At 44.8% G+C, this 11,286-nt stretch overlaps 1 protein-coding gene across 7 annotated transcripts; it reads right to left on the bottom strand.

Moving 5' to 3' along the window:
• Positions 1 to 42: 42 nt before the first annotated feature.
• CNBP (CCHC-type zinc finger nucleic acid binding protein) lies at positions 43 to 10,933 on the bottom strand. Of its 7 annotated transcripts, none has more exons than XM_074836663.1 (6): positions 10,785 to 10,925; positions 7,762 to 7,822; positions 4,115 to 4,234; positions 3,756 to 3,850; positions 3,368 to 3,570; positions 43 to 2,394 (listed from the first exon to the last, which is right to left on the bottom strand). In XM_074836663.1, the coding sequence occupies exons 3-6, from the start codon at positions 4,215 to 4,217 to the stop codon at positions 2,277 to 2,279; spliced, it is 519 nt and encodes a 172-aa protein (XP_074692764.1). In that variant the 5' UTR covers positions 4,218 to 4,234; positions 7,762 to 7,822; positions 10,785 to 10,925; the 3' UTR covers positions 43 to 2,276. The 7 variants fall into 7 exon arrangements, with proteins under 7 accessions (XP_074692764.1, XP_074692769.1, XP_074692766.1 ...); XM_074836668.1 differs by having other exon boundaries at positions 3,756 to 3,847; positions 10,785 to 10,923; XM_074836665.1 differs by lacking the exon at positions 10,785 to 10,925 and adding an exon at positions 8,429 to 10,219.
• Positions 10,934 to 11,286: the final 353 nt, after the last annotated feature.

The following is an 11,286-nucleotide window of genomic DNA, read 5'->3' as shown; positions in this document are numbered from 1 at the left end:
ACATTTTCCACATGCTTTGAACATCAAACCCAGGCTGAAAACTTCAGTTCTTTATAAATCTTTATTTCATTAAACGTTAAGGAACTCTAAATTGCTATGGCAGCCCACTGCAAAACAGCAACAATCTGATCAGTTCACCTATGTGACACAGCAGCTCTGACCATCACAATTTCCTTGGAGACACACATTTTAGACAGCAGATTTCCTGAAACAACCCAAAGATTATCAGGTAATACATCTGCTTTTACAGTTTCAAACACTCCCAGGTAAGACTCCTCACTGGGAACTTCATCAACCGAGTTCTTACTGGTCTTCTGTAAGCCTTGCCTATGTGCTAGTCTGCTGAAAGCCACAGGCTTAAGTTGTTCCTGGAAGACCACAACCATCAGGGGCATTATTGCATGACCGTGTCACGTTTAACAACATTTTCAGTTATTTTGGAAGCAAGGCTATTGCAATACTTAACTGGTTCATTATAACACAGATGTAGAAGACAAGAAATTGTGCCAATTTAGTTTTACTCTAGCATAGCTGTACATTATCAGTCTGGTACTTCTCTCTACAGATCCACACACAACCGTCCCAACATCACAGGCACTTTTTTTACCTCTATAGCATACATAGCCCATGAAAGACACTTCGGGACTTGAAAGGAAGGAAAGCCTTTAGGTTGTGTGTGAATATGCAAACACAAGCTGACTACAGTACGCTACTGCTGAACATAACAGGCGAGTGCTGCACAAGCTGCTGGAGCTCCTGGGCAGCCCAAAGCTCAGGCGCCCCAGCTGAAGCTGCCCTGAGCAGCAGCTGCTCAAGACGTGCCTTCTGAAACTGCCTGATGGGCAGGCACGGAGAGTCAAGAGCCCCTGCCCTTGTTTTTCTTGCACATCAACTTTGCACACTCTGCATCAGCTCACTTTTTCCATCTGTGTAGCTTTGTAACTGTTTACTAACCCTTGGTCAATCAACATAGTAGAACATACAGCCAGGGGAAGTGCCTGTACTACTAGGTGTTGGAAATAGTAGTTGCTAGTGCCACGACATCTGTGAAGGCTGAAGGAGTGCTAGCAGACCATCACACTACTCCAGATTTGGAACTCGCTGTACCTTCAACAACTTTTGTGCCTTCAATGCTTTTTATAGAAATGCTTCAACTGCATCAGCATAGATGAAACAAGCCCACTCTGAGACCACACAAGCCATTCACATGAACATATGCAGATACACAACAGTCTGGAAGAAGGACTGCGACTTCACATATTTGCAGTCTGATGCTACCAGATGAAAACTTAAGACAGTACAAAAGAAAAGTCGAAACTAAACTTTTTACACCTCCACATACCCCTTTTTAATATGTTATTTTGCACTGTGTACATGAAAACCAAAAATAAACAAAAGGAACTTTAGCCAAACTCCCCTTCCTCCTCCAGCTTTATTGATAGTTTAAAATTACATTTTCTATGTTCTAGGACTTCAATTGCTTTTACCATCTTACTTTAAAAACTGATTACAAGCAAATGAAACTCAGTTGTCTAAGTGATATAGTATACAAAAATAACATCTTGATTTCTGTGAAAATGCATTTATTTGCAACTCCTGAATAGCTCCAAATTGTATGCGCTATGAGCACTGATGTCTGGGTTTCAGATTTACTTTGAAATATTTATTCAAAAGCTTCCCATTACGTTCTGTATCTCCAACATGAACATTCACTGACTGAATTACTGTTACTTTTAAGTTTATTCCCGATTTCTCTCTCTCTCTCTCATGGCCATTAACAGGCATGTGCATCTTTTTTGTTTACTCCCACTCAGCTATATGCTCTAGGTAGGGCCTGATACAGATATTACTTGGTGTTAACAGCTACTGAGGTCAGACAATTCAAGGCCATTGTAATAAAATTAAAGTTATGAGGAAGTTTAGACACTTCCAGAATTTCTTTCCTCCTGCATAGGATCACTTCCATGTAACCCAGAGAGGGTTTTGCTGGTCTGACTCAACTCTTCCCACTCATCAATCCCTATTCACCAGTGGCACGGAAAGGGGGTTCTTTAACAAAGCATTATACATAACACCTCTACCAAACTAAACATAAACATTTTTGTAGTTAAATGCAGAAAGTTGATTTTTCCACCCCTTTCCTCCTTTTACACGGCAAGTAAAGCTCACTGGCCTGGGAGTAGCCTCTATCTGCCAACCTTTGGCCAGTGAAGAGGATTCAGAGAAAAATAATACAACCATCAATCAGAAAAAGGAGGGGCGACAAAGGAAAATAATTAGGCTGTAGCTTCAATTGTGCATTCCCGTGCAAGGTGCCCTGACTCGCCGCAGCGATAGCAGTTGACTTCACTGGTCTTGCTGCAGTTGATGGCTACATGGCCAGTTTCACCACACCTGGAAAAAGCAAATGATTTTATCAAAACCATACAGAACAGTTACTCAGGAAAGCAATCTTATTCTGTCAAGTACATTATCTACTTAAGTTTCATGCAACGCTAGTTCTGCATTCAAGACCTCTGCTTCAGTGTTCCTGACTTGACATGAGGGAAGTTTCTGTCCCAGCTGATCAACTCACATTAATCACCATATGTGCCAAAACCCCCAGACATCAAATACAGAAGTGTTCTGTGTTGTTGGGGCTTTGTTTTGGGTTTGGTGGGACTTTGTTTGGGTTTTTTTGTTTGGTTGGTTTTTGGTTGTTTGCTCCCCCCCATGTGTCACATTTTGCCTGCTCTGATGCTTCTGTCAGCCTTGTTTTGAGAGTAATTTATTTTATCTCAAATGCACCATGTCCTCTCTCCTTGCTCCACAGGAGGGAACCTTGGTGGGGGTGAAGAATACTGCACTCAGGAACAAGCTGTTTCTGGTATAGGCCTGCATTCAAAAACCAGACAGCATCTGGAAGCTGGCATTTCAAACTGAGTTAACATCCACTTGTGTGTGCAGTTCCTATAACCAAGATGTCTTAAGTATATTCCTGCTGGGGCTGGCTGTGCCAGTCAGCTGATTTGTACAGCTGGAATCTGTCAGTTCCAGCATAAGATACAGTGTACTCAACTCTGGTTTAAGTTTGTGCTATAGGCAAGCGCGCTTCTGTTACCTTCTGCAAAAAGATACAGCCCTTCCTCCTGTACAGCCTAAGTGATGTAACATCTGTATTGTTCTGCCCATCTAGATACGCCCATCAAATCTATGACTTGCCCCTGCTTGCAGGTGTTTAGGTCTTAGTTTTGAACAATAGCAGACAACTATTTAGAGAAACAAGCTACAGGGCCAGAGTTTAAGCTTCACTTCCTAACCAAAATTAGATAGAGAATGTATCTATCACTTAAGGTATGTTTTGCAGCTGTCTCCTGCCAGTTCTTACCTATAGCATTTCACTTTGGTGCAGTCTTTTTGAATGTGTCCAAACTCTCCACAAGAATAGCACTTCTGCTCATCTGCGTGGTCACAGTCACGAGCCAGATGGCCGGGTTTGCCACAGTTGTAGCAGCACTGCTCTCTCTCCCTCTTCGGCTCCTTGCAGTCCTTCGCAATATGGCCACCTCTACCGCAGTTATAGCAGGCTTCCACAATAAGAAAAACATACCAAACAAGACTATAAAACCTTGGTAGAGTGAGATGTAGCATGCTTCTAATGAAGGACACGTACAGCTTGTCTCCACTGAATTATGATCAGTGCGCTGTATGCTTCTCTTCAACCACAGATCTCTGTCCATGTGATTGAAGAGGTAGAATATTTAGTGATACTTACCATCCTCCTGAAGATCACAGTCCTTGGCAAGATGGCCAGACTCACCACAGCGGTAACAGATGTCCGGGAGAGATGAAGACATGAACTGGAAGCCTGCTTGAGATGGGTAACAGAAGAAAAAAGGCTTAATCCTTAAGTTAAGAATATTCTTAAGAGTTAATCAAGGACACTGACAGCTGAATTGACAAGTTAACTAACTTCACTCTCAGAGGCCCCAGGCAAAATTCTTACACAGAGGCAAGAAGCAGCCAACTGGTGTCCTAACTTCCTCAGACTAACAAAGTCAGTTTTACACACTATTCAGAACAGTCAGGTAAAGATCTTACTGTACAAATACTGAAAACCACAGCAATCAATCACCTCTGCCACGGCTTCTCATCCCACGACCACGGCCAATTCCAGTAGGGCACTCCCGAGCCCAGTGGCCAGTACGTCCACACTTGAAGCATTCGTTGCTGCTCATGGCTGCAGATCACCTGCCTGAGGAAGACAGACATTTTTAGAACACCTTTCCCTCCCCCAACCAAAGGCTACATTAAAATAAGAGATTTAGAGGTTTCCCACCCTCTTGGCAAAGGCAATGAAAACCAAGCAGGATTCTGGCTAACTCAATACCTTCTTGTACAATACCTGACCATGACTATTAAAACCACTGTAACAGCCAAAGCAGCAATGTACTATGTATCTTTTCCTCTAATTAGTTCTTGTAGCCAGTCTGCTTCAAAAACTTACAAAATCCTTAAGAGTGAGGAAAAAAAGTACACCCCTTTAACTATTGTCTAACCAACCTCACCATTGTTCCCTCTCTCATAACACACCTTCTTCCTTATTCATCAGAGTTAAACTCAAAAGCCAGCTACTCATTGCTACAAATTACTTCTTCCTGGTAGTTGTTACGTGTTCTCTTGGAGCGTCTGGCTGGCAACTGCATTTATTGACTAATCAAGCTTCATTCTGGAAGCTAGTTGTAAGAACAGGCAGTATTATACCTAAAGCTTTAAAGAGCATATTTGCTTAACATTTGAGGACTTAAGTTCTTTTATGACCTAAATAGCAGCTGAACAAGACTTACAGCTTCAATGTATTAACCTATAGCTCAGAATGCACACTTCACTCCCAGGTTTACATGAAAGATGATGTTTAAGACATTTGGCTTCCCTGAAAGACACCAGACACTGGCCAGATATCTAAAAGGCTAACTTGGAAAACATCCTTAGAATGCTAGGGAAACGTCAGATGGGCATGCCTGTCCGAGACAGTATAAACCACTTCTTTTGCCCATATTGGGGAATGGAGGTATGCGTTTTATTGAGCAGAAAGTCAGTCCGCCACAGGCCACTGAAGCAGTGGTTAGGATGGGGTAGGTTGAACAGACTTGCAGTCACAGTACCATAACTCCCCTAAGCTGTAAAACAGTTACACAAGAGTTCTAGAACTAGAAATAAAAGAACAAGGAAGTTAAACATTTAAATTGGAGTCTTTTTTAAAGTGCGCTTGAAGACAAGTTTAAAGTACACTAGTTTAAAAATACACATGTCAAGTTTTGTTTTGATGAAATCTCCTGAAGTTTAAATACTTCACATGCTCTCTCCCTATTCATTATTCTTAACACAACAGAAGTAGAACCATTATCTGGTATGTTTGGTCAGTTTACCTGATCCCCCATCAAGATAATCCTTCTATAACCCTACAACTTATTTGTGTTACAGAATGCTTCCCTCCCCTCCAAACCATCCAGCATTCCAGATTACCAGGAACATTCGCGAGTTGTGTCTTGAAGAAGTCCACTACAGAAGCAGCAAGAACAACACACAACCTCAAGAAGGAACCAGAATTAGCATCCTGACATTTAGCTCTTAAATGGGAGAGTGTATATCTAAACATGAATTTTTATTTAGTTATTTTTAAAGTACTCCAATGTTGAACAAATTTACTGTGGCTTTTTAGCTACTCCTCTCAGAACAGTTCCTCCCTCTCCCATCATCTTCAGCACAGAAGTGACCATCCATCCTTCCAACCACCATAGAAGCCTGAGAATTCACAGTACAAGAGATATAAACTTAAGTATTCTGCTTCTGAAATCCCACATCTACCTTGCAGCTGGACCAGATGATGGTATTTGCTCTTAAAATGAAGTTCTGCAATAAAAGGATGCAAGAAGATCTTAAACAGATGTTAACAGGAATAAAACAACTGGTTGTCTGATCACTTAAGAGATATACTTGGATTTTACAGCTAACCCAGTCTTCTCTGCTTCATCTCTGTGTTCAAGACCTCAAACTATCTTATTAGGATGCCCAAGGGTGAAGAGCTGTCTACTACGGTGGCAGCAGCTGGCACTCAGTGTGCCATTGTTTATGCCTGTTTTCATAGCAACCATGTTGACACTGCAGAACAGGAAAAACACAAAGCAAAGCCAACTGCAGGAGCTGGGCGCAGGCACAATAGTTGACACTGCTTTTAATTCCAAGAGAGGGTCTCTGAATTCTATACCAAGTTACATTCTTCACTCAACCTGCAACTCTCACTTCTAAAACATTATAGAACAGCAACATAAGACCTGTTAAAAAGAGCAAAACAGTATGCCAAGAGCTGTAACAAAGTTGCAGTACATCTTTACAGATACTAACAACTACCAGACTTTCATCCCAAACCATGAACTTGAGACTACAGCACAATGTGACAGGACTGAATGTTGCCAACAGCTGCCCATACGAACAACCTAACCAATTAGGTTAACATATAGGAAAAGACAAAGGTTCAAGAGGCAAGTTAGACCTGCTTTGGGTACAGAGTGGAAAAGCTTTAATACTAAGACTAGTCTGTCAATCTGCCAGTCTGGATCTGCATGATGGACAAAAGCTCACTCCTCACTGCCTGAAAGGAATCCAAAAGGGAAGTTTTACATCTGATTCAAAGTTGCTTCCTTTTTAACTGCTCCTTCAGGAGGAAAATCTGAAGTTTCTTTTCCTCTGGTATATAAGCAAATCGGCTGAATAAGATTATGCAAACTGAGCAAAAAAACCTGAAGTCAAACAGCAGTCTCCGCACAACTATCCTTCAAGACTATTTGAGAGATTCATTTAAAAACCTTTATCTTCAGAGGCCCAGTTTCCCCTGAAGTCAGAGATAGCTGAAGGTTACAGCTGCCATAGAAGTACAATTACAAAGCATGCTGCTCCATCTTCAGATACCTTAAGTATATGAAAGTACTGGTTTGCCTGGAATTTCTCTTCAGCAGTATTTTAATGTTTAACTTCTGCATTCTTCCTGTAAAGGATCTGAAACTGAATACAAGTTCACCAGCCAGAGGCGGACACAACTGACACTAGTTTTACTTACCCTACATTCTAAGAAGCCTTACACAGGACAAAATTCCCCAACAGTGTAAACTGTTTTAAAACCCAATATAAGGGTTTAGTTTTCAGATAAAGCCAACCACCACCTTTAAGGAGCATTATCCAGAAAAGGCTGGTTCAGAAGACAAGTCCTTAAATGGGCAGCCCCCAAACAGTTTGAACACCATTACATTTTTCAGTTACTTCTAAGAGGAAAAAAAATGAATACAGTAAAACCCACCCAAGTTCAAATTCTCATATTAGCCAATACTCCTCCATTTTGTCATCACAGGCAAGTTTCCAGTAGTTTCTTTTTATCTATCAAGGCCACCTTAAGAAGGCTACTTGTTTAAGTCTTCTTGGAAAGTTTTCACCCAGTCACATCTATCAGTGTTTTCAGCAGCTGAAATGTGTTATACAAAGCAGCTCCCCCCTCCCCCGCAGCCTTTACTTCCCAGAACTAGATTTTTACCTCACCAGGACAAGAAAAAGCAATAATGGAAAACAAATTACATCCGTGGTCTCATCTGGCATTTCTGAGCCAGGTCCAATTCTGCAAGATATACTAAGCCACTGCCTCACAGACTAGATTCCAAAACTTGTGAAGAAGCACAAGTCTAGTCACCTCAAATCCTACCTTTCTGCTGAAGAGAGAAGGTAGCCATTTACCTGAACTCCTTCTACAGAGCTCTGTAACTGTAGTCTGAAGCTGAAGTAAATCACCTTGCACCTGTTCAGCAAAACATTATTAAGAATGAGTTTTAGACTTTGCTCTGTATGATTGTTCTACTGCTAAAGATCACAGGCTGAAAACAGCTCAAAGATCCAAGCAAGAGGTACCACCACAGCAGTTTCCTAGGTCAGATTTGAAGCTTTTGAATGCAACTTTAGCACCAAGCTTCAAAAATGACAAAGTTTGTGATTCTTCTAGTGATATGAGAAACTGAAGTTTCTTGTATCAAACTTCAAAGTGGAAGACCATGTCTTTCTGTGGCTTTACAGTTAATAAACATTCAAAACTCTTTAAAGTGGGAGAGGTACTATTAATCTCCAGTCTTCACCCACAAGATTCAACAATATCCAAGTCTGTTTTAGAAGCCCATCTAGACCTGATTATGAGAAGAACTACCTAATGCTCCTTATTTTACTTTTTTAGGTCTAGATGCTCTCTGAGGAAGAAGTTCGTTTTAACAAACAAAAGTAAAACTAACTTGGACTCCTCACATTAGAAAGGAAGCTGAACTTCACCTCTAAAATTACTCAAGATTGTTCTGTATACTAGCAGTTTCTTAGAATTCAACAGCCCAACAGGGGCAATTATCTTCATTATACTTACCAGGTGCTTCTTTTGATCTACAAGTATCACTTCCATTCAATATTAATAGGACTTCACTCCTTCAATCAAAGGACAGACTAGATAAAAACCACTGCTAGAGCCAGCATACTTAAGGGCTCTTTGGCAAATCAGCTATATCAAAGAGAAATGTTGAGAAATCAGCAGTTTCCTTCCAGTCTGTTGGTGACCAACTTACAATACCACACCTGAATCTGAAAAGCCACCCCGAACATGGCAAACCCCTTATGTAACAGGAAGCACAGCTTTGTTTTCCGGTAAGATAAAGAAATGGAAAGGCAGAAAGGACTGACTGCTAACACAAGAACTAGCATTTAGATTCAAAAAAAAAGTCAAAATATTACTTATTTAAAGAGAAATGCTACCCTCAAGTAGTTTTTATTTCCCCAAGAAGTATATTTCAAGAATTCTTGAACACAGGACACACGACTGTCAGCAAAGCTACTCAGTATTCAGCTGGTTGAACTTCCACATCTGTAACCTGAAAACATCTACAGAGAGAGTTAGTGATGATCCTGCCTCCAGCTTTTGCCCTCACTAGAAAAGATACAAAATTAAGTACTCCGACCACCAGGGAACAACACCCCAATTCTGAAAGGATGTAGCTTGAAACGTTAAGAAAACCTGCAGAAGTGGAAAGCCAAGCCCTACGCTCTGTTTGGGTCCCCTCAACACACCCCACAGCCCAGCTGATCCAAGGATGCTGAACATTAACCAGAACTCAAGAACCTGGATCCCTACTGTGAGGCCAGAAGCCAGGTCAAAGCGACATAACTTCAGTTAAGACTAGTAATTCTTGGCTAACTTTGCTGACACAAATCAGGGGAGCAAAAGTTCATCAAAAAAGTGACTCTGTAGCACATCTATCCATACCCGTTCATATAGAGAGGGAGAAACTACAGATTATCTATCAAATATGCATTTTACCATGTTTCCCTTTTATTTTTTATTGCTACCTGTACTTCTTGAAGTTTAAAACTTAGTAAACAGCATCAGCAACATGCTAAGTTTTTAATATAAACTTCAGTCCAGACATTAACAAAGTCAGTTTAAAAAAAGGGTAGGTTAAGCCTGTAAATCCCAAGGTGCTGCACAGCCCTGGTGAACTCATTTAACCTCTTCACTTTGAAGACAGATGCAGGATTGCTTCTCTAGGCAAGTTTGCATTGAGGAAGAAAACATGGACTAGGCAACCCTAAACGCCATATGGCAAGAGACTCTTATTAAGCACTGAAAGGAGAATAAAACCCACTATTAAGTTTAATAATTCCTTCTGATAATTCTAGATATTAAATGAGTAACAGTGGATACTTGAGAACTACATCTGACAGGAACTTAAATAAAAGGCTGCTCCACTAGTCCATGATCTGCAGATGTCACAGGCTATTTTTCCTATCCATTTATAGGTCACATTTGGATTTGGAGCAGGCCACCATCCATGCCTGTGGTCGGAGACAAATAGTTGCAACACCTCGACCCTCTTGTCTCCGGCAGCCTCACACGTGGGGAGCCACGTGGTGCGCCCAGGCCCAGGCCCCGCCGCCACCGCTCCGCCAGCCTCCCCACTCGGCCGCGGCCAAGAGGAGTTTAGCAGATTTTTTTATTTAAAAAAAAAAAAAAAAAGGGAAAAAGAAGAACAAACAATTTTATTTCAGCCACCTTCCACCCAGCGCCCGGTCTCACAGGATCTTCTCCTCCCCAAACTTGCTGCAGCCGCTCACCCACAGGGAAGTTAGTCACACACCCCAACCCGCGCATTAAGGCCGGAGCAGGCGGTTTCCCGCTCCCCACACCGCCGTCCCGGCCACGTGAAGCGCTACCCCAGGCACCCCACCGCCCTCCGCCCCCGCGCTGCGGGCCTAGCCAGCAGGACACGTCGTCGCAGCCGCCGCCGGACCCCGGCCAAGAGGCCGGGCGCCGCCACCGGTCCGTGGGTTCGGCAGGAGACTGCGCCCGGAGAGCCCCCGGCCTGACCGAGCGGTCCGGGACAACCTCCCCCCCACCCAGCGCCCCGGTCTCCCTTCCCCCAGAGCGGCGCAAGCTCCCTCAGCGCCTCCCGGAACCCGCCAGAGCCTGACTCACCCGCCGCCACCGCCCGCCCTCGCAGGGCCCACAGCGCCCCACTCCCTCCTCAGCGCTCCCCATCCACCGCCCCCCACTCTCCCCCCCAACAGCCGGGCCAGGGAATCGCGCCCCAGCCCGGGCGGGCCGGTCGGCGCCACTTTCCCGCGCAGTAGGCCGGAGTGCGCCAGCGCCATCATCCCTCCATACCCAGCCTTCCCTCCCCACCCTCGGCCCCGGCAGGCCCCCTCGCCGCCGAGGCCGACCCGGCGGTTACCTGCGGACTCTCGACCCCGCCGCGGCAGCCGCCCGCCCGGACGACAGTAGGCCCCGCTCGCTCCGGCTCTGCCCGCCCGTTCCCAGGTCGCTTCTGGCTGCGCCACACGCGGTTTGCACACGGCCCCACGCACTCTCCCCCCGGATTACCCCGCCCCTCCCTACTACTCTGCGCACGGCTCACTAGAGCCCGCCTCTCAGCCAATGGGCGCAAACCGCTTGTCCGGGTGGCCAATGGGCGCTGCGGACGGGGACACCCAACCATCGCTGTCGAAAGGTGGGAGGGGCCCGCCTACCGCTCGCGCGGCTGCGGGGCGGGCGGGGCCGGCGGCAGAGACGCGCTCGCCTCGGGGCGCGGGGCGGGGCCGGGCGCCGCGGGACGGAGCGGCTCCTGTCAGGCGCTGCGGCCCCTCCCGGCCCTCAGCGCTGTGACTCACCGCCGCGGCAGCTCCGGCTGCCTCCCCGCGCCCCCCCCCCCCCCCCCCCCCTGCCGGCCGCATGAC

This window comes from Strix aluco, chromosome 11, assembly GCF_031877795.1.
Source record: "Strix aluco isolate bStrAlu1 chromosome 11, bStrAlu1.hap1, whole genome shotgun sequence".
NCBI classification, from domain to species: Eukaryota; Metazoa; Chordata; class Aves; order Strigiformes; family Strigidae; genus Strix; species Strix aluco.
The sequence above is the reverse complement of the archived record's forward strand: the minus strand, read 5'-3'. Positions and strand labels throughout refer to the sequence as shown.